Genomic DNA, 24,349 nt, shown 5'->3' on the forward strand with positions numbered 1-24,349 from the left:
TCTCAAGGCATAACTAAAATTCTAGATTTAAAACATGCTTAACGGAATTTAAATAAGTTATTCTAAGCATGCTAATTACATACACTTTACATTAAATAACTAATTTTAAACATAATAAACTAATTGAGCATTTCAAAAACTTAATTCGCTATATAAGCTTCTACGCCATATGCTTAGGCAAACATAATGCTAAACACATTAAATTAATACCACACAACTTAATTATAGATTCTACAAATTTAGTTTAGGTATCCTATCTTTGAAGATTGAAGATTTAATATGAAAAACCCAATATTTTAAAGGGTTTTGCGAAAACCGCAACGAATTGTAGCTTTGACAATTCACTGAACACTTGGCGTGCACATGTAACACAAGTAGAAACACGACAACTGGTTCAACTAAGGCATTCTCTCATTATCGAAGAGTGATACAACACAACACAATTAATGCAAAAGTGTCGAAAAGTGGCTCCACAACTTAATCAACCAAAAACCAGAATCGAGTATACCGATTTCTACAAAATCGAGCCAATCAACACCAAAATCAACAAGTGCATAATGAATGGTTGTAGCTGGACATCTACAACTATGAGCACGCAGTTCCAAGCATCCCCAATTTTAGCAACACACTCCCCAAGGCTGGACATAGCATGCAAAATGAAGAGATCCCTAGTTAGGGAAAACAGCAAGAATAAAACCTCACAAAAGGGAAAAATCTATGGGAAAAGTGAGAGACACATATCTTTATATGCCAAGGGTTTGAGAAATGGCTAAGATCTGCTTGGACACAATTCCCAAAGCTGAAATGGCAAAAATCCCAACACATTTCCCAAAGCTGAAATGGCAAAAATCCCAACACATTTCCCATTTAGGAAAAATCGGCTAAGAGAAACTCCAAAAAGAATGGGAACAAAGAGGGAAATGAAGGAGATGAACTTACCTTCACATTGCGGCAGCCTTGATTGGCATCAATCCCAAAGAAAAACTGATGCAAATCTCCAGAAAAAGGGGTCGGCTAGGGTTTGTGCAAGAACCCAAGGCAAAAGGTATAAAAGAAAGAGATTAATCTCTCTTAAAAATGAACGAGAAAGAAGAAAACCTAGATAGGGGAGGGAGATTTACTTACGACTGGAAAGGGGAGATGCACCCGGCATAAATCCCTATGAACCTCTGCTGGGAGCAGTTTCCAAGGAGGATGGAATAAGGAAATAGAAGAAGGGAAGAAGGAATTGTTTTTTTTTACAATACCCAAAGTGAAAGAAGGGGAATAAGAGGGGATGTCAACCCCTATGGGAAAGAAAAGAGATAAGGCTGGGGTTGGGTGCTATAGTGGCCCCCACCCAGCTCTCCTTAGGCGCCAATTCAAATTGGGTGATTATTTGGATCCGGTTTGGATCCAAAAAAGAAACAAAATCCTAACTTACATTTTAATAAGATAAAAACCCAAAACTTAAATAAATACTAAAAATAACTAGTGTTATATTTATCCTAATATTGTCTAAAGTTCAATCTGTAATTAAATATAATTTTATTTAACTATTTAAAACCCATAAAACTTTAAGTTTGGGTAGATCCAATTGGGTCCAACCCATATGGACTCTGGATCCAATCTAAAATACCTAATCTTTTCCAAAATTAATTCTTTTATTATATGAACTCAAAATAGCTATGCTAATGCTATATAGCTCATGGTTTTGGTACTTTTTTAAAAAATATTTTATTCGATGAAAATATTCTCAGTTATTTATGATTGAAATACCCTTTTATAGAATTTCTTTCGAAAATCATAAAAATATATCTAGTTAGGCTCAAAATACTTTGAAAATGCCTAGATGAGTTATCACTCACTACAATAAATAGTTTTAATGATAAATTAAATATTTGAAATAGTAATTTGCTTTAAATAATTCTAAAAATACCAATTTTACCCTTTTTGGCCAGAAATGAGTAAATGCACAAAAAAAATATTCAGAAAAAAAATTAAAAGTTAAAAACACATTTTAACTCAAAGATGAAGATGATTTCTTATTTATTTATAATATTAAAAAATTTACAGGTTTTACGTGCCTAACCTCAATTTGCCTTTCAAAAAAGAAAAAATTGATTGGCTTAACTTTTTATTCGTCATAGTTTTTGTTTTGGCTAGGCCAAGGGAAAACCTTCTCATCACCAATAGTGTATTGGCAAGCTTCGGAGCAGTAAAACTTTTGAGGTCCTCTTTACCTGCATTGGGAAGTACACCCAGCTTCGACTTTGTGGCAAGAGACACCTCCCGTGGATTTTGAACTATGATCGCCCCATGTAAGTTGGAATTGAGCCTTAGACAATGATGACTTGTCCGGCATTTACACAACCAAGTCTCTGATTTCCATATCTTCGACCTCATCTAAGCTTGGTCTTCATGCCTTGGTAGACTAGGTTACACGCTAGCATATCATGTATCAGATAACGGTACGAAACTCATCTTGAAAACCATAACTACAGGCATGAAATGTTTTAAATGTGAATCATCTAACATAAAAACTCGTTTCTCACCGTTGTAAACGAGTATCAAGCTCGTTTCTATTACCATCTATTTCATTAAGACATTTCAATATCATAATTTCTAAAAAAATATATATTATACAATAGATTGATTATATATGCATATTTAACTACTTTAATTTGTAGGTGTTTTTATAAAGATAGATACCTTGTATCAACTTTTCAAAAATTTGCATCAGTTCTTCTAGAAACCATATCGATGTTCATAAGAAACTCTTATTCATAATATATTGGATTGTATCAATATACATGGGAAAAAACACACCTGAAACTTTTTTAACTTTTCAGGTACCAAAATTAGTAGCTGTACCTATACCAGTAACTGTTTTTGGCAAGCTCAAATCTACCTTTAGTTTATTCCTAAAACATCCTTTTTATTTTGCTAACTGCAGCACTTCCCCTCACTATTCTTCCCAAGATACATTTGACCTTATAGATAGCATAATAACAGGTGTCTGAAAAACAAGCCCTCAACTTCACGCAGACATGTGTTCAACGTCCAGGTAAAAGATATGGAGAACCTGCAGATAAATGAGACCCTCGTCAGGCATGGCAGGAATACATCATCTAGGCTTCCTCTCCATTGAAACAGGCCTATCATCAATCATACAAACTCGTGTAACAATCAACGTGACCCTTTTTTTTGGATAATAAAGGGGAAAAAACTGGATATTACAACGGAAAAAAACCCATCACCACCGACCAGACCTTGACTGGCCCAACAACAACGCCTTCATCCCAAACAATTGGGGTCAGCGATATGAACCAAAAAGAAAATCATTTTGGGTCCTCTACATGAATCCTTCTCCTCCAATCATTTCTATCCAATGTCATGTCCTCGGTGAGGCAAAACCTTTAAGGTCCCCCCAGCCCACCGGAGGGAGAAGACCCAGCTTCGACATCAGGGCAATGGACACCGCCCGTGAGTTTTGTACTTGTGACGCCCCTTGAACTTGGTGACAATCATAAGTCGGCCCTACCAGATGAGCAGAGCCCTTGTAGACACTATCAACGTCACCTTTACCTTTTAACTGGTTGAAGATGTTAAAGTTTCACACCTAGTGTAAACGGATTCACAAAAAACACAGATTTTGGCGTGTTTGGGCTTATGAATACATGGGACTCCTTTTACGAATTATGGAGCACATTCTTACGACTCACAGAGATACATAGCGTGCCATGAATTAGAATGAACAAAAGCAAATCCATACAATCCACAAAGTAGACTTTAGCCTGGGATCAACCTCCCTGAGGCATCAAGGCTTTCTCTATTTCACCCGTTTTACACATGAAAATAAGGGTTTACTTAACGAAACCCCCCATTTTCGTATGCAGGTGAAACAAACATGCTAACCACATTTTCCTTCAGAGCCCATGGCCAACAAGGGTTTCTTTTCACGTTGACCATGCATTTTACACAAATCCATTCACCCCCGCCCCCCGACACCCCTAAAAATGGATTTACATATGAAACTTTTTAACACATGGGATGGCCTTTCCTTTTCCCGTGGTCTTTTCTTATTGGTGGGAATGAAACAAACGAAAAATAAAAGATCATTGAGTAGGTTGAGCGTCCCCTCTGGTCCAAGCCATGCGATTACCGGCTCAAATACCGTTAACTGTTAAGGGCCATCAAGGTCAATTTTGTTGCTCTTTAGCAATTTACACTGATAAAAACTGGCAAACCTGGATAATGGCGGTAAAGGAGAGAGACAAACATCTAAAATGATTCAAATGGACCATCCGCCATGAACAACAAGCTGAATTACTCTGCCATTATGAGGTAGGATTTGATAGCTGCTAGAACAAACAGAAGGGATCAACCTTGACAATCTAAGATGACCTGTGTTTGTGGATATCAAAGGTATCTATGTCCAATGGTTTTTTCACATAAAACAGAACGTTTTAAACTCCTGGATTCTTGAGGATGTGTTTCTTTCACTGGCGGATGGAAGTAACAATGCAGGAGCACTAGCAACATCATGTCGAAACAAAACAAGCTCTTTGACCTTAATACAGCTGTAAGTTCAAGGAAAACAATACTACAGTAACAAAAAAATCTACTCAACGTGAAGCATATTAGCACATCCAACCAGGAAACTTGCTACCCATCGATTGCAGGGCCAAAATTTTGAAAATAATTTGACAATGAATACTAGACTATCTCAAAAAAGGCAAAACAGATGCAAAAACGTTGGGCTTAATCTACCAAATTCTTCAAGCTGCTTCTGTTATGGGATACTCGAACACAACATCCTTCCCAGAGAGCTTTCTGTAGACACCAGAGAAAGTTTCCAGTTTGTATTCTGTGTTGTTACGCTCCTTGGGATCTAGGTAAATCTGTCATGATATCAGTAAAAAAAAGATCAGGCATACTGAAAAATTTTGGAGAAAATCAAGATCTTAATCTGCTGGAAGCCTGGAACCTTATTTTTATAAAATTCAATAGCTCAAAACAGTTAACAAAATACAGTATTGACTAAGTTCTGTTCCAGACAATCGAAGGTACAAACCTTGATAATCTTAGATCCATCGAGCCGATATCTAATGCGCTTGCCAACAATTTCTGAAGGATACACAACATCTTCCAATATGGCCTCGTGAACAGCAGTAAGTGTGCGACTTCGAGGCCTCACAACTGCAGAACCCTTCTTGGGGGGGTGCAAAATCCGTCTTGTAGCAATCAAGATAACATCCTGTCATGGGCCAGGGAAGAGCATGACAAAACAAATGTACAAGTCCATCAGTTAACATTCTGGATTATTTGATGGTTGAAACTATGCAACGTCATAAAACAGATGACTCATGACATCTGTTAAAACTTCCCTGAAGAAACGTGTTGCTGTATTCTATAATTGATGAGGAAAATAAAGAAAAAAAAAGGCAGATGGAAGGTTGCTTATGCAGAATCCACAACTGCGAGGAAAACAAAGGTACAAACAACACAGCTACAGACAGAAAGTGGATCAGGTGATACAAAATAATCCAATGAGCCGATGCTTTTTGATTCAGACCAGAGATTGGCATTCACTATCTGCTCTCATGTGAGCCTCGTCACCCACATCAATGCATATCTGCAGTCCAGATTAAAAAGCATCTATGGGTGGCAACTGGCGATATTTTGCATCACCTGAAGCTCAGGTAAACGACACATAGATGACATGAAACTTTTGTCTTGTGAGGCCTCAGAATACTTATAGCAATCAAAATAACATCCCCATCATGGGCAAGGAGGGCAAATGTTAAAAATAATGCAAGTCCATCAGCCAATAATATTCTGGGTTAGTAGATGCTTGAAACTATGCCACATCATAGATTCATAGGATAGTTGACTCATGTTATCCATAAAAATTAGCTAAAAAATGTGATTATATCCCACAATTGCATAAGGGAAATAAAAGAAAATATTTGGAAGATGAGAGGTCACCTCAATAACATGGAAATGATTAAGCAAGCAAACCGACAAAGAGAAAATTAGGAAGCATGAAATCAACACAGCTACAGATATATGTGTATAAAACCATGCATGGATGACAGAAATCTCACCATGATGGAATTATATTTTTATATTGCATATCAAGGGATTATTTCCTTGTCCAAAGCTACATGTACGAAAAATATTTAAACTTTAATATGAATATTGAAGTTGAGATAAGATAAATCAAGTGCTTCTCCAAAAAGCGATCGGCAGGAGCTATTAAGCAAAAGTATGAACTGCAAATGAAACTGCCATTATTACTTTTCTGGCTTCAGCAGGGGCTTTCAAAATGCACATGGTTGATTTCAAATAGTTTGTTCATGAAGTAGCAGAATATGATAAAAAGAAACTGCATAATCATGAGCAACAGAAATATAGAGATAATATACTTATTTGACAAGCAAGCCATGATCCATCATTCATCAGTCCATCTTGAACTGAATTTTGAGACTATAAGATATAACAAGAAAATTTTGAAATTTTGGTTTATCCAAGAGATCTGCTTGCTCAAATACCATATCGACCCAGATTTTCTCTGAAATAACCCAGAAAAACAGAATAACATTGAAGTCATATCATTCGGACATCAAATAAATTACATAGCTTAATTAAGTTATTGAATTATTTTTAGCGGCATTACCACTTGATGGGACTAAGCCAACTGCAATATATAAAACCTACAATTGAGTGCACACATAAAGGACTAAAAGTATATGGGATTTAATTTATGATAATATAAAAAGGTAATAGGAATTACGCTTTCATCAGATAGACCTAAAATCATATGTGGAGCTGGGATCTAGTTCAAAATCAAAACAGGGCAATTTGAAGCTTGATTTTGGCTCATCAAAACAGACAAATACTGTGACTACAATTCTAAACCCCACCAAAGCTGTATCTCTCTGGAAGCATTGTTGACAAAACAAAAGGTTTGCATCCTAATCTCCGAGATTAGCATTTCAAATCCTAGAACCCAATTGAGACTTTGAATTATTTGATCTGTTTTTTTCCATATAGAAATCCTAAGGTACATGACTTAAGGGTGCATTTGGATAGGAAGACGCTACTCTCTCTCTCTCTCTCTCTCTCTCTCTCTCTATATATATATATATATATATATATATATATATATATATATCACAGGGACACACTACTTTGCCTGCGTGTCTTTATCGACACGCGACATGACTCAGTTAAGATTATGACACCCCATTAAGACGAATCTGAGGACAATCCCGTGCAATTTTAAAAGGAGCAAAAGAAAATTGTATGCCCATAAGAAGAGGGCATTATGGTCTTTGGACCAGTTTCCTTTTTTTCTGAAATGCCCAAAAAGGCACTCACGTGTACCCCAAAAGTAGTACACAGTAACACATGATAAATAAGGATGGTAGACCCACTTTTATAGAAGGAGAGACGCCCTTACCTCTTTCAATCCTTCAATATAGAACTATCTTACCGTTGTTGAAAAACTAAAGGGTGAATGTGTAGTGCATTAACATCCCACAATGCTTTATTCTTTTTCACACCATAGCTTTGAAAAATGGTTTTAAAATTAAAATGGGACCCATTTACAGTTTCATCCATAAATGTGTGAAAGCCTGAAAGGTCTAAATCCAAACCTAAGTAATCTAAACTCTAAAGTAATTTAAATGATCCAAGTTATAAATCTATATGTACACTATCCAAATCATATTATGAATATAGTGAAGCCACTTAGAAACAAACATGTATATTGCCATAAAATTCTATAACTTGTGTATGGCTTGAATCCAAATTTTGGGAATATATGGGTGCTTCTATGGTAGTACTGAACCACCATAACTTATAATGGTACATGCTTTATTTACATTGATCTAAGCATCAAATATAAAATCTAACCATTGGATAGTGTTTAGCATGTTCAGTTTACTATTTTCATGTGTTAAAGTTGACTCAAATATGATGTTTTATATTATTTTCAAGCCACTCTTATTTTCATGAATTGTGAGCCATTGATTTTTAAACATCTGAAAATAGAATCATGTGGTATATTAAATATGGTAAACCTTTTTAACATAGTAAACAAACCATGCTAAACACATGTATGGTTAGATCAATCATTTGGTGGAGAGCTACATGCAAACAAGAGGGTGTACCACCATATATATATATATATATATACACACACACACACACACACACATGTGTCCTAGTGTCCTAATTTTTTTTAAAAAAATTGAACTTGTGTCTCATCCACAAATCACGTCTCTCTCTCTCTCTCTCTCTCTCTCTCTCTCTCTCTCTCTCTCTCTCTCTCTCTCTCTCTCTCTCTCTCTCTCTCTCTCTCTCTCTCTCCACGCACAAGCACCCTACATAGGGTCCACTTTCTTCTCCTCCAACAGAAATTATATATCCCTCACTCTGCTCCACATTGCTCCATCTCAGGGTACTTTTCTGCGTTTTTTTCTCCTCCAACAGAGATTAGGTATTCATCGCTATGCTCCCAATTGCTTCATCCCCGCAGCAACCCTAACGCTGGCCCTGGCCCTATTTTATTATTAGAGACTTGGAATTCTCAATAGCATTTCTCAATTAATCCAAACAAGAGACCGGGAATTCCCAATACACTTCCAAGGGAACCCAAGCAAAACCAAAAGAATTCTCAGATTCTCAATCCTACAAGAAGTCTCAGAAATTTATCCAAACACACCCTAAATCACTAAATCTTGATTGAGGGAGAGACCAAGGAAATCTTATGAAACAAATATATCCAAAAAGTTGCATGGTATATATGTCAACCTAATCTGCATCTCTCCAGGACTTTGAAAAGGGACTGTCAGAACACCAATGGCATTACATTAAATCAATTTCAACAACCAGACATTATTGGCATAAAATGAATTAGCCAAACAAGTCGTGCCTTATGTCGGATATGTAGCACGACACAGGTGTAGCTGGCCTAACACTGCAGTTTTCCAAAAGCAAGGGTGTATGTGTGTGGCCGGATTGTGTATGTTGCATAGACATGCACATACATTTTGTATTTTGCCATACATAGAGAACCCACTAAAAATATGAAGAAAAATGTAAAAAATATAAAATATGTAATGCATCATTATATTAAATAATATGTTTGTGTAGGAGCACCCAAAGATACTGTAAAAGTATAAATACAAGTAAAAGTTGAGCATTTTACTGTACCCAACTATCCATGTTACACAAATTATACATGACCAGGAAAGCATGGACGGTTGGCTCATGCATTGACAACCCAAAGTTGTTGAGCAGAGCTGCCCCACTCACAACTTTGGTAACTAAAAATAACCATGGCTATGAGAAGCTCTAGTATGAAGAGCATTTGGATGACAAAAGATTTAGAAGTTCCTAAGAGTAACATCAGACCCAAAAGAAAAATGCATATCTACTCTGTACAACATGAAAAGTCTAAAATTTTCCCCTGACAATATATTAGTGCAAATCATTTAAGGAGATGAAAGTTAAAAAGATCTGTCTCTGCCAAGAATTTCAAAGAAAATCATGTGAACAATGCGAAAATGCTGCAAGATACATAGAAAATAACTGTGACGAACAGTGACAAGAAGTGACAAGCAAGTCCTAAATAGTGCAGATAAAAAAGGTGACTAGCATTAGTAATTATGCAACTTTTTTTATAGGGGCATGATTCATGTCCTCAAATAGAATTTACAAATTTAAAGGTACAGGGAACATGTTTGACAAAGAAGACAAAATTGTAAGTGTCCACTTCATTGATTTAATTCTTCTTATCTGGGGTTTCATATGCCTGTGCAACCACTGAAATTTACCACCATCACCGGTCAGGGATGGAGCTACTTGTTCTAAATATCAGCCAGATTCAGTTCAAGAGTCCTTCCATCTCATGATAGCAACTAGTATTTACAAGATGCATTAAAAAGGGAAAGAAAGAAAGAGCAAATCACACTGAAAAAGTTGTATACATTGCTAAACATATACAACGCAAAAAGATAAGAGAGGAAAAGAGAAACAAGAATATGGACAGAAACCTCACCTTTCCACTGAACTTCTTTTCAAGTTCACGCACAAGCCTCACATGAATCTTGCGGAAAGCCTTACGCAGTCTGTAAGGAACATGAATCACAACAGCTTTGCGGTTTCCAGAGATGTCAAGGTGGCTTCACGGGCCCCGAAAGAGAAAAGAAAAAAACATATATTAGTATAAAGATTGTGATCAAGGACCCAAACCAGAGCAACATAAAGTCCTTACACAGCTGAGTTGATGAAAAGATCCTTCAAGTCACTTTTCAGTTCCTGGTTGGTATTCTCAAGGTCAAAAAAGGCCTGCAAGGTAAGAAAGGCTTGAGATTGAAGAAAAGAACCCTCAAAACTACAATGATGCCTTAAAATGGTCAACGTTCAGGTTATTAACCTGTGCAACTGTCTCTTCAAATTCAGAAGGCTCGGTGCCCTTGTCTTTCTGAATTTTCCTCCTTGCAGTATACATTTTGACTGCCCTTGATCCTGCGACTTAAAACATTGCCAATGTTTGTTAAACCTATAGCATAGAGACCAACACTGATTAAAATGTTCAGATGAGCTCAAGATGTCACTTTCATTAGATAGGTGAAAATGGAAGCCAATACCAGTATGTGCAAAGTATGATGCAAAGAAAAACAGTCCATGGTATCAAACTAAAGAACCATTCTTTTACGAGGTGCATGAAAGAGGAAACTGGCTCTAATGGGAGCAGCGACATTGCTAAAACAATGCATTTGGAATGGTGTTAGCAGATCCATCATCACATCTCAACAACATTCACAAGAGGATGTTTCTTGCATTCATCTCTCAACATCATACATTGGCAAGACAATATTTTGACAACACGCTGAAACAGTGTTTCCATCCCAATTCAAGGCTCCCAAACATGGCCTTAAAGATTTTCACTTCACTAAAATAAGAAGCAACACATTCAAAGTAAATGATGCACTAATTGCCAGATCAGAAACATCGACTGATAACAAACTTTTAATGGTTGCACAAGTATTTTCCATTGTATGATGACCTTTTTTAAAGGATGGTCTCCCTATAAACTGACTCAAGTGTAATGATATGAGACAGCAAGAGTTCAACAAGTTACCAAATTTCACATAAAAAAGAACAGGACATTCTGAGAAGCATGAGTGTCACCATATTCCCACTAATAACAAGATCTTGTCTCTTTGAAATTGATTGGAAACATCAATGACTCACCTATTTCTAGAATATTATACCCCGAAAAACATAAATTCCCTGTAATAGATATCCAAAAACACACGCAGGCTCCCTATATTATTGATTATTTCTTCAAATAATTACTAATCTCGGAATGTTTTCCAAAGGTGCAGTACTATTTGCATGATACCGAAAATTCGTTCAGTATGTTATGACTCAGATTATGAACGGGATTGCACATAGATGGGTACATTTTACAATTATGTTCAAATTTTAATCTGTCCCAAAATTCTTAAAACGTTTCACACCAACAACAAAAAAAATGTTCATAAAAAATAATATGATCTACATGCCAGGAAAATGCAAGATTCCAATCAAATCAACACAACACTGATTTTGATTTCCATGCTTTTATCTTCAGTATTTTTTTCTTGTTGAGACACCGAAAGAAGCAACAAGCAGCGCTACACTAGGCATGCAAACAACAAGTAGTAACAGGAAAAGAAGTCAAAATAATAGATAGTGTCCCGAAAAGATGCGCACAACGTATTTGCAGCAGATCTCAAATCTCACGTGAACAATATAAGTCAACCAGAGAAATTAACACAAAAAATAGGTGAAGAAAAATAGAAACAAAAAGGAAAATGCGTCGCTTAAAAATGCCTCCATTAGTTTTTACATCGTGAACATAGCAAAAATAAATTGTTCCTATGAACTCGAGTGTATCATGGCTACGATACACTGTAACATTCTAGGCACCAACCCTTTGGATTGGCCTGAAACTGGTAGGTGCTATCAGTTTCAGGCCAATCCAAAGGGTTGGTGAGCAGAATGTTTTCAGGCCAATCCGATACCAGAGAATGTCCCCATCAAAATATATGATTTTCATCGGTCCATCTGTTGCTACGACGGCCATACACTGAGATGGGAACACTATCGTCGTTTTCCGGACGAAGCAACGCCGGATATCCGCGATGCGCCTTAAGTCACTGCTTACCATACTAGTTTCCGACATGAACGACGCCGGAAACGGCTAGAGTGTATAGGAGCCGGCTATACACTCGAGCGTACCAAATCAGACGCAAAGAAACAAACACAAAACCCCTCTAATATAACCGATTCCTACATGAAAGGGCTCTATCGAGAGAGAGAGGGAGAGAGACCTGAACAGACGCCGATCTGGATGAAGGTCGTCCTGCCGCAGAGTAGGAGGAGTGTCTTTGAGAATTAGGGTTTCCTATAAGTAGGGGTATTAACGGGTCGGGTTTGACTCGAACCGGACCCGTACTAACCCTATAGGGTCAGGTGGTAAGTAAGAGGGTCCGATTAGAATTCGGGACAAACCCGAAAGGTCCGATTATTATACTGAACCGAGTATGGTTTGTGAAATTTTATAACAGACCCGAAACCGACCTGAGTTTCAACAAAGATCCGCTAATTTTTAATGTAAAAAGGATTGGAAAAAAACAATTTTAAGGGGTATGGTTTGGGTTTGATGCATGTAATCCTTATAGGATTCAGGTATGTTTCAGTTATGGTGAGTCCGATTGAACCCAGATTCAGACCCGGTACCAGCATCTCAAATCAAGTTTGGGTCTGGTTTTACATAGATCCTAAGCAAACCTAACCCGTTGACACCCTAAAGATAGGAATGAGAAAATCTGTTGACCAAAATAACCTCCTGATTAAGTTGTGGATTGTCGGTCTTCTTCATGTCATTTCAGATCTTTTTGAAGGGCCTTATTGTCACAGTTGTCAAAACTCAAGCGCCTCTTTCGGTCTCTTGAGGTTCGGATCATGATCAGATCCATTTTTAATTAGAAAAATGGAACTGATTTGGATGAAATGAGGAGAAACTTATTGGTCCAATTAGTGCATGTTTGATGACGCATCGCGTGTGATGAAAGGCCTAAATTTCATACGTGTGTTTTAACAAATGCAGGATGCGGAGGATGCACGGAACGCATTCACCGGGTCCAGAATACGGTGTAAACATTGTTTGACTCCCCTGTTACGAAAAGAACAAGGACGGGAAAAACAAACAAGTAAAAAGAATGATTCTTATCGCTGACACTCGCTTGCTCTCTCACCCTGACCCCCGAAGAACTCTCATTCTCTCGCTCTCTTACTTATCCCCAGCCCCGAACCTCTCTATTGAAACGCTTTTCGGTGAACCTCTCACATCTATCTCTCTAGGTTGGTTTTGCATTTTAAACCCCATTTTTTCAATCTATTGAGTAAATGCATTCTAGAGTTTCTTCAAGGTTAGGGTCTATTGAGTAAATGCATTCTAGAGTTTGTTCAAGGTCAGGGTTTGTTGGTAAGACATTTTTTTAGGGTTTTATATTTTAATCATTGGTGATTGGTTAGGGTTTGCTTCTCTTTCATTTTACATTCATTTATTCGTTCATTTCATTAGATTTTACAAGAAAGCTTCATTTTTTTTTCGGTGAAACTCTGAGATTATTGTATCTCCTTTACTTTCAAGTAGCAACTTAAAGCCAAAGTCCATGTGACTTGCTTAGTCTATAGGGGATACTATTGAATTCAAAACTTGTGAATAATGGTTTTGCCATGTCAAAAAGGTTCCTTTTTTGAATTTTTATTGGAAGTTAAAATTTTCAATTTTGTTTGGTAGGAATATTTTTAAAGCGGTCTGCAATACCTACAATCAAATGTTTAGGGGGATTGTAAGAGAAGTCCATGAGAGTGGTGGAGAGTTGGAGAATAAGTTTGAGGCTAAATTTATCTTAAAAAAACAAAGAACAAGTTGAAGCGTGTCAGGCCCAACTTGACAGTAACAAATAAACTCTTAAATACATCGAACTTTGGATGAGACATTAAACTGAGGATGTCTATGGCAGATACAAAAATATGGATTGAATGTATTACGAAAAACACAACATGAAATAATTATCAAAAAACCTAAAAATGGTGATAGTTTAAACATGCAATGGAAATTTATGAAGAATCAACTACTACAGACAGTTATAAGTCCATTCAATCGGAAGTACAACCACCACCATATCTCGTCGATCCCGGCATAGAGGAACTAAGCTCATCATCACAAGTTCTAGGTAAACTTTATAGATCACATGTATAAATTTAAGATAGACTTCATTTTTTTTATTAAAAACATGAAAATAACAGTGTTTTTTACTAGAATGTATGTACAAATGGCTAGCAAATTTAATCACATGTGATTTATATGTTTGTTTAGTAGGAATCAGCTTTTAAATTGCTCAATTATGAGAAATAAACATACTTTTGAAGGGCTTAAAAAATCAACAACACTTTAATATTTTCAAGGCTAAAAAACAAAATATTTTATCATAAAAAAAACACAATGCAAAAGCTGGTTTCTAATAAATAGACCATGCTGAACACTTGCGGGTGTAATTTGCAAAATATAGAAAATTTGCACTATATGAATGTTGAAATGAACCTAGCACTCTTATTTCAAGTACTCTTTCAATGGACATGAGCTGGATACTAGTCATATCCAGTCATGCTTGATTAGAATTTATATGATCCATGTGATCCACATGTAGTGAATTATGGCAACACATACATAGATTTGATCCATTTTTTAGCACAGCTTTATTTTGGAAATTCAGATTTACTTAATTAGATTGTTTTTGCATCTGAATCAAATCTGCACCAACATTTTAACTTGTATCTATATTCAAGTTCGAATCAAATCCAATTTATTTGCATTTTGCAAATTTTTTTAATCCGTTTTCACTCAAAATTCTCAATCTATTACATGCATTTTGAATTGGGACCGGATCTAGCATATCCCGGATCATATTTGATCCATTTCACCCTTTTGCTTAGACAAGGCAAACGGATTGGATGCGTGCCATATCTTGTTAGATCTGAATCTGAAATGTAAAATGTAGATCCGAATAAAATCTGATAAGGTAACATCGAATCCAGTTCCAAAATATATTTGGTAATACTGGAACTGATGAAAAACAATAGAAGCAGCTCTTTACATGCAAAAAATCAATTTGGATCATATTTTCATCCAGATCTAATGTGGATCTGACCTAAAATACTAATACAAATTCAGTCCGCATCCAAAACAAATCCAATTTAACAAGTCAGAATCCCCTCCAAATCCTCAATCGGAACTCATTGTAAAGATCCAAATTCGGAAATAATGTGTTAAATTCGGTTCGGATATAGGATTATATCCGATCCATTTGCAGCCATACTTCCGCGTGCCAAACAGAAACAAAAACAAAAACACGGAGCCATGGCATTTTGCTAAAAAAAAGAGAAAAATTTGCAAAAGAAACCTAGATTTTCATTTATTTAGTAACACGATACTAGTTTTTAAAATTTACAAAAACACGCCTACTTTTTTAGAATTGCTCCGTTGAATAAGCGTGTATTTATGATATTTCAAAAGTTGAGCTCGTGCTTATAAGCAGGACAAAAAGTTAGATGTATTTTGGTAAAATTTAAAAAAAAGAAAAGATAAAATCATCGTAAATTCTAGAACGAGCATTCTGGCAAATTTTGGCAGAACAGAAGGGTGATTACGTAATTTAATCATACCTTCCCCCGCATACTTATCTCCACCCATTCCTTCCTTTTACAGAGCGAGAGTCGTCGCGCGTTCCGTCGTAAGCGGGCAGATCTATTTCCCTATTCAGGTCTCTCTCTCTCTCTCTCTCTCTCTCTCGATCTTCTGTTAAAGGTCATCTTTGTAATCCTTTATCTTCTTTCTAACCAGCGTTTGTTTTGTTCCTGACGGACAGAGGAGCCGTTTCTCCCCTATCGCTGCGAGATCACAATGACCCATATCCTCAAACTCCATGAATCCATGATTTTTTAAAACTTTTCTATGAATTTGATGGTGTTTTTGTTTTTAAAATCGTGATTTTGGTCATACCCATCTGTTTTTCTTTGCCTTTTGTGTATATCCTTAACGGTATGGTTCACGGGGAAACCAGAGAGATCGAGATCGGGAGAGGGCTCAAGCTAGGAAGGCCCAGGTGAAGGGCAAGGATGACGGGCTCACCCCCGAACAGCGAAGGGAGAGGTAATCTTTTCATTCTCGTCGCCCCCCCTTTTTTTTGCCTCTAAGGGATTCCGGGAATTGTAAATGGGCGCGGGAGACGATTTGGTGAATTGGGTCAATTGGTTTTTGCTCGTGGTACCGTTCTTCTGATATGCTTGTAAATTTGGGTCTTTTGTTTTCTTATGGGGCTTGATTGATTCGCGGTTTGTTGGTGATTGGTTTGGATTGATTTGCTTCGTTTGATTGATGGTTTCATGGTTATTGTTGGTGTTCTATCTTGCAGGGATGCCAAGGCGCTTCAGGAGAAGGCCGCTAAGAAAGCTGCTGGAGCGGCGTCTGGGGACGCAGGAGGTAATAAGAGCAGCAACAAGAAATAGCCCTCGTGATGAGGTTCGATTTGGTTATCAGGGGTTATGTTTTGTCCGTCTTCGATCCTTTGTGACTTTGCCTTCTGTCGATCGTATTCGTCCTGTTGGATCTATGATGATGTAAAACCATTATACAATTCTGATGCAGATAAAGAAAGAAGTGCTATGTATTTGGTCTGTGTTTCCCTCTTCTTTGATCTATTTGTGAATGCCAAGTTGTCCTTTTCTCTTGATCTCTCCCCCTTCATTTTCTGGTTTTAGGCTTGCTTACTGAATTTCCTCTTTTCCTTTTTCTGTTTGATTGTTTTTTTGGTTGTTGAGAATGGTGTACTTATTTCTCGCTTCTACTCGTTTTTAGATCTTTTGTGGCATTGGATGCAGGGCATGAGATTTTTATGTGCTTCCATATATGATATGATCATAATGATTTGGATAAGTTGGTAGTGATATTCGGAAATTATGGAAATATGTAATGCATATGATGTTTAACGTGCATAGATGTTAAACAGAACACCTCATATTTGTGTGTGCATTAGTTGAATTGTCTTATTGTTTTCATTTATTCTTTCATCCGATTCTTTTTAGGGTGGTCCTTTAAAGCACCAGCTTATGCTATCTCTTAAATTTTGTTTCTGGATGAATTGAGATTTCGTGGCCAATCTTCTATTGAACCTATCTTATCATGTAGATGGACTCCTTAACTGCCAGATACCAAAAGCGAATTGAGCGTCAAGGATTGTAGGTATTCCTCTGAACCTATTTTTCTTTGAATTCCTGTGATTTTCCTCATCTTCTAGAATCCATATGAGGGAAAACTGATGAGTTCAAATGTCAATATCATCACGCCATATGGTTATCTCTTTGTGTTATAATTGTTATGTCTGGTACTCGTAAAAAAATCTTTTGTCTTCATATTCAAGGTACTGCAATCCAACATCACTTTAGGTTTCATTCAATGACAGTCCACAGGTTTAATTTGGCTGAATCAGCCCATCTTTTTTTTTTGTTTTCTTCTTCACTCGATCCCTTGGGCCTGCTCATGTTGGTTGACTGTTTGAGACTTGTCTATCATTCTTCAGTATATTGAAGTCATAGTCCTCATCCAAGACATTGATAGTTTGTCTGGTTGCTCAAAATGCCATTCCATGCACAAAATAAGACTTCCTTTCTTAGTTTAACATTTGTTGAAACTATATTTCATAATATCAATTTAAACTGCCCACTAGGCAGTGTGTGAAAGATAATCGTGTTCACACTATGCTGGACAAGAGAAGCCTTTGGTGGGACACCATTAACATGAAAAGAAACATAGTGAATGAGTGTTGCTACTGAGTTTCCTATTGATATTATTATCATTTATTAGGAAAATAAATGGATATTAGGTATTTTATAATGAACATAGGTCTTTGTGTATAAGCAAGAACAAAACAAAACCAGTTAAATAGATGGATGATTCTAGTGCTTTGCAAATAGAAAATTGTTCTTAGGGTCAAGTAAATGAAGTTATCATTGTTCTGAAAACAGTAAATTCAAATTGTCCACTGTTATCAAGCTTGGTTTCTGGAACTTGGGCTCTTAAAAAAATGTATTCCTTTATCTTCTGCATCTATGTCACATGGGTGCGGGTGCGGGGGCGCGGCACTTTCAAAAAACTTGGGTGCGGGGGTGCGGCAAAAATATAGAAAATTATATATATATATATATAATAATAATAATAATAATAAGTCCAAAAGTTGGACATAAATGACCCTGGGTGCGTTGACTGCACCCAGGGCCAGGTTGACCACATCGGGTTCGGGTGCGACACGGGTGCGGCACCTAGTTGGAGAGTCCCTGTGACATAGTTCTGCATCCTATTTTCTGAGAGTGAAGTATCTGTTTTGATTCCATTGAAAATCCAATCAAACATCTCTCTCTCTCTCTCCACACATATTCACACATAAAACTATTGAGCTAGAAGGTCATAGCTGCAAGCTGTAGCTACATAATCTTACCACATAAATGTGTTATGCATTGTTTGTTTGTTAGGGTCCATAGATTGTGTTTTTCTGACATAAAAGTATGATTTAGAGTTGTGAAATTTTAGTACATCAAGCAGTTGATTTTTGAACCCCTTGAAAAACCTGCTTACACATCACAAAGATATGACCCAAAACTAGTTTTCTGCTAAACAATCATTTATGTCAAATTTATAGTGTCTGATCTACAAAAAAAATTAAAGGTGAGAAAATGGTGATTTCCACTTAGTACCATTAGTGAAGGGAGGCCACCCTTATTGCGAACTTTTTGATGCATAGATTGGATTTTTATGATCTAGAAAACCTAAAAAAAATTCAAACGTTTGGTTTTTTGAACATTATTAAATTCTGCGTATACATTGAAATACATTGAAAATTTTTGCTACAAGAGCTGGTTCTTAGGTTTTTGAATTTTGACCATAGAGATCACATCCTAACAGTAATATTTGCCAAAAAACACTTCTACAATCAATTTTAGAAAGTGTCTTGGACGGGTTGTACCTTCTTTTGGTTGGACGCTGTCCCTTCCCTATTTGTGTGTGTGTGTGTGTGTCTAACACAATTTCCTTTTTGGTGGGGGTGCAAGTTTTGTGCCAAATATTGTCTTTAAGGGCACTTCTGACATTCAGATAGTTCATAGTTTGTTTGTTGTCTTTGCTTGTTTTCCTTATGGAGGAGTATATGCACGCAAACAGGCTGCAAACTTGAGCAAAATGCATTTTTATCACCGAGTTGTGTCCATGTTTAAAAGTGACTGATTTTTTGAAATGCCTTTTTTGTATTACAATCATCATTAGGGTTGTGAAACTTCGGTCTCTTGGATTAAGAGCAGGCTCTTATAGTCTTTTTGTTGGCCAGTATGGTACCGACTACTTTTTCTAGGATGCTTAATGTCGAGAAAGAAGGTAGTTACCATCTTTCCCTTTCCCTCCTTTACTTTTGTCTCTTCGTGTACCAAGGTGATGGAACGGCAGTGCTCATTACCTTCTAGGTATCATGATTGGAAATTCTATTTATGCTTTCAATAGACATGTCGAGTCAAGGTTTCTTTTCTCGTTAACTGGAAGTAATTACGTCTAAAATATTAACTTGTGTCCTCTAGTGTTGATTAAAGTCTTGTAGTTCTGTTCTTTTATTTAATTTCACATCCCTAAGTTACTTCCAGTAGTAAGGCTCTAGGTACTCAAGTACACGCTGGCTGATCAAGGTCTAAATGCATCAATTTTTTGGCAAAGCCATAAATTGCTACTTTATCTATACCACAGTTGTCTAAGAACTTTTGTTTTATGTGCATCTCTAGTTGTTTCTTTATCCTGCCATACCTCATACCGTATTTGGCGCTTGCTGCTGCTACTCTGTAGCTTCCATACCTTAGTTTTTTTGTTATTCCGAAGGGTCTTTTCCCCCTAAGCATGGCCAGATATTGTTCAAGATCAACTTGTTTGTTCACTATGCCAATCTTTTTCTTTCCTTTTCATCTTTGTTTTTTTCTTTTTTGGGGATGGAAGGGTAGAACTATGTTGTTATTTTGGCACAATTTCCGTCTTAATAATTTACCAACAAAGGAAGTGTTGCAAAATTGGAGCTGAGTTTTTAGGTCCCAAGTTGGGGAGCATGTGTGCAACTGATTAGTTGCATTAATTGGATTAGTGCTGCTCTTAGTGCATATTAAATCTACTCTCCATGGATTGTGCTTTATGACATGCATTCGGTCTCAAAAGGTTGGAAGGCTTGATCATGTTTGACAATGTAAGAAAGGGTGAATTAACCAATGAAGCAACAGATTTTGGTGAGCGTGGTTTGTTTCGTACTGTTGATTGATAGTCAAAGGTAGACAACTTTTTTGATGTTTAGAATCTCAACTTGCGCTTCAGAATTCCAACTAATAAGTGTATAACCCTAGGCATGCTCCCTATCTGCAGCCTTCCACTGCCTCATGGAGCATGGATATTGCACCACCGATCTTGTGAAGTTGGATTAACGGTGGAACTAAATGGCCCATTCTTCGATTTACGTACTTCTTATGGTTGGTTCTTTGAGAGAGAGAGAGAGAGAGAGAGAGAGAGAGAGAGAACCGTAAAAGTTGGAAGCATTTATGATTGAGATTCGATTCTAGCTCTTTCATCCTGCTTTGCTTTTTCTGTGGAATGTGCTTGTGGCATTCTCATGCTTCTATTTTTAAGTAACAAAGTGAAGGATCCACATTGCTCCCCGTTCATTTGACGGCCTGTGTTATAATATTATGAAGTTGCATTCCTTCATATTTTACCTGTCGAATTGGAAATCAAAAGAAGTTTTCCCTTGTCTGGGGCATTTGTCCTCGGATACTTTGATTACCATCTCTGTTGCAAATTCTCTCTGTATTGTTAATTGAACTTTTCCTTGAGAGTCTTTCTTTATTCCCAAAGTTTTAAAATCATTTATTACATAATCTATTAGTGACAAAGCATTCTGTTTGTCAGTGATTTGATAGGTAAATAATTCTATTTGCATATTTGTGTTCAAAGGGTACACTTCTTTTAGTCACAGATCATTTGGTTTAGCAACAATTGGGGAGGTGAAATATTCTATTCTTGGCATCGATCTTTGTGTAGAAGCAAGAAAAGTTACCCATCTACATTTACATGCATATTGAGGCAAAGGGTGCGTGTAGTTGGGGCAGTTACTGAACTTGTTTGCGCTCTTATATGTGCTAAACAAGCTGCCATTGATCAAACCTAGATGGGTATCTCCCTGATATCTATTGGATGATTGTTTGCTTACTAGTTTTAGCATCCTTAGATGCAAGTTGATGCATAAGCATTACTTGTGGGAGACAATTATGTGTGGACTGGCTGAGAAATTTCAAGAAATATGATCAATGGTGTTGCTTTTTTCCTTAATAGGGCCTTACACCCTACCAAACAGAGAAGAAGAACCTCCTCGTTTTTTGCATTGGGGGAAGTTTTTTTACTCATTTTTTGTGGAGAAAAAGTAGCTGGGGGTAACTAGTGACTTTTTCTCCTAGAGATCACTTTATCATGCAGTCAACACCCCTTGGGGAGACTATCAGATGAATTTTTTTGATATTTACACGGAGAAACCACTCTCAGGATCAGAGACCTAGCCGTGTTGGCTCTGCCATACTTACGGTTCCAGACTTTTGAATTAAAATGGGCTTTGTTGAAGAATTGCTCAGCAATGTAAAAGGTTGAGAGTAAATGAAAATTTGGACAAGATATCAGTACCTTTGAAAATTCTGGGCAACTGGAACAAGCATGATTAAACACTTGCCTTCTTTACCTTCATGTTATAGGGAATTGCTGGATGTTTTAGACTGCTTGGTTACCATAACCACTCAAATCTCCAAATAAGTTGCTTCTGGATGTTTTAGACTGCTTGGTTACCATTACCACTCAGATCTCCAAATAAGTTGCTTGTTGACCATACTGCTTTCATAACGTAGAACGTTACATAAGATGGACATTTTTGAATCCTAACATGAAATCAAACTTTGCTGGTTCTATGCAATTTGTACAAAAGTCTCACTTCTCCCTAAAATGAAACTAAACTTTGCTGATGCTGACAATACAATTCTGTCTAGATTTCAGACCTGATCCAAACCCACTAATTATGATAGAGTCAGGTCGGGTCTAAACGGTTCAGTACATAGGCTTAGATTGCGTATACCCAACTCAGTTACATCTCTACTGTTATAGTCGTTATCATAGGCCTGTAATATATGAGCCAAGGTGGCTTGAAAAGCTCTTTCCGTGGATTATTTTGGTAGGACTTTTCATGCATGGCTGGTACAGGGGTGGGGGTTGTAGCCTCAGTGTTTTATGCCACCAGCACAGGGATGGCAGTGGACTGGGGTAAAACAGGGCCCTGCCCCGCCTCTCCCCGTTTGGAGGGGGGATAGAAGACATGAAACGGGGATGAAGGCAGGGGTGGAGGTTTAAACCAAAACCCGTGTGGGGATGGACTTACGCTTTTTCCCATCCCGTCTGTCTCTAATCCCTGCCTTGCCCCGCCCCTTCCTGTCCTCCGTTCTTCTTTAGGGATGACAGTGGACCGAGGGGGAATGCGGCCTTGCCCCTGCCTCACCCTGTTTGTAACGCGGATGGAGGCAAGGATGGAGGTTAAAATCAAGACCCATGCTGGGATGGAAGGCAGAATTTTGAAACGGGGCGGGGGTAGAGACCTTATCCTCCGCTCTCACCCTGGTCCACTGCCATCCCTACACTGGCACGATGACTTTATGTATGACGTGCTTAGCCAGTGCAACCAGGTCTCTGTGCCAGGTGAGCTTCCATCGGGTTATATAAAAAAAAACCTAGGTAGGACTGGTAAATGTGACAAACGAGCTAAATTTAGCTTGTTTTGCTCAACACAAGCTTCAGCCAAAGTCCAATCTTACCTTGTCATGAGTTCAAGCTGATTTAATGGATGTTTTTGATGCCCTGGACAAAAAAGCCCAGGTGTGCTGAGCAGCTTTTGTCTGCAGTGTAAAACTCAGTCCCTTGCTCAAGGTATCCGAATAACAGGAAGAAAACAACCTCACTGGGACTATTTTGTCCCTGAGCTGGGCATGTTTCAAATGTGTGACAACTTGCTGTGGGGACAAAGTGGTTCCCAAACAGGTTTTGTCCTGTGCATCAAACGTGATTATGAGCATAAGCTGAGCTTAAGATAGTTCATTTGAAAAAGTAATTTTTTTAAAGAAAGAAGGAAAAAATTGCACTCAATTTTTTTTTCTTTTGTCCAATGAATGATAAAGCAAAGAAATGAACTTCGAACTTTCTGTATCCAAGTCATGCTTATCAACAAATTTATCCAAGTATCATTGTATGAGACAATTTTATAAACAGTAATGATAGGGTGCTGCCCGAGAACCTATTCCCACCTAATAGAAGCTTTAGAATTTCAAATTTCATGAACTTTATTTATTGGTAAGACTATAAGCATTATTTAGTGGGAAACAAGTTTTGCGTCATGTGATTATAGCATACATATAGGTTTTTTAAGACCTTTAAAAATCAATTGCTCACAATGTATCAAAATTTTATGACTTGAAAAATCCTACTTTTATGTTCAAAAAACATAATCCAAATCATTATTCCTATCAAATAAACTATGTTGAGTACATCTATAAGGTATGATTGAGAAGATACCAAATTTCTAATTTGTGGGAGTAGGTGCTCTCACCATATCCTTACTCTTATAAATTACTAGAAAATGGCTTGTCCTTGGGAATGGGTCAGGTGTAAGTAACTGAGTAAAACTCTCTCTCTCCCTCTCTCTCTCAGCCTTGGAATCTCATGTAATTAGCTTTCCTAATTTTTCTATCTATTAAAATATATTTATACTGCAACCAATTTATTAAATGACATTAAAAATTACAACACTCGCCTTGTCATTTTACAAATTGTTGCATGGCATAGGTATTCCTATAAAAATAAAAAAAATAAAATTTTAAAATTACAAATCTTACAGTTCAACTAATATTTGACACCATAATGCCCTTCATTGCTCCTTTACAAGCAGTATAGATATAGTGTTTCAATGACACAATCCAAAACCTGGTTTGGTAAACCCAGATTTTGGTTAATTATCAGGTTCTCGTAAACTCAGTTTTCGGTTTTATGATGTCTTTGAATGTCACAAAAAGTTTATTGACCTTTCGATTGTTTTCAGTTGGCCACCTAATGACCCAAAAATGACTAGGAGATCTCCCTGCC

At 37.2% G+C, this 24,349-nt stretch overlaps 2 protein-coding genes across 3 annotated transcripts; one reads left to right on the forward strand and one right to left on the reverse strand.

Moving 5' to 3' along the window:
- Positions 1 to 4,528: 4,528 nt before the first annotated feature.
- Positions 4,529 to 12,417, reverse strand: LOC149833154 (small ribosomal subunit protein eS7-like). Of its 2 annotated transcripts, none has more exons than XM_090014952.1 (6): positions 12,375 to 12,417; positions 10,430 to 10,521; positions 10,268 to 10,341; positions 10,052 to 10,175; positions 5,057 to 5,239; positions 4,529 to 4,883 (listed from the first exon to the last, which is right to left on the reverse strand). In XM_090014952.1, the coding sequence occupies exons 2-6, from the start codon at positions 10,502 to 10,504 to the stop codon at positions 4,761 to 4,763; spliced, it is 579 nt and encodes a 192-aa protein (XP_089871078.1). In that variant the 5' UTR covers positions 10,505 to 10,521; positions 12,375 to 12,417; the 3' UTR covers positions 4,529 to 4,760. The 2 variants fall into 2 exon arrangements, with proteins under 2 accessions (XP_089871078.1, XP_089871077.1); XM_090014951.1 differs by having other exon boundaries at positions 10,430 to 10,527.
- Positions 12,418 to 15,814: 3,397 nt separating this feature from the next.
- LOC149833155 (uncharacterized) lies at positions 15,815 to 16,844 on the forward strand. Its single transcript, XM_090014953.1, has 4 exons — positions 15,815 to 15,875; positions 15,981 to 16,021; positions 16,164 to 16,264; positions 16,527 to 16,844. Exons 2-4 carry the CDS (start codon positions 16,016 to 16,018, stop codon positions 16,618 to 16,620), a joined length of 201 nt encoding a protein of 66 aa, XP_089871079.1. The 5' UTR covers positions 15,815 to 15,875; positions 15,981 to 16,015; the 3' UTR covers positions 16,621 to 16,844.
- Positions 16,845 to 24,349: the final 7,505 nt, after the last annotated feature.

Source organism: Nuphar pumila, chromosome 7 (genome assembly GCF_984573655.1).
Source record: "Nuphar pumila chromosome 7, dmNupPumi1.hap1.1, whole genome shotgun sequence".
NCBI lineage: Eukaryota > Viridiplantae > Streptophyta > Magnoliopsida > Nymphaeales > Nymphaeaceae > Nuphar > Nuphar pumila.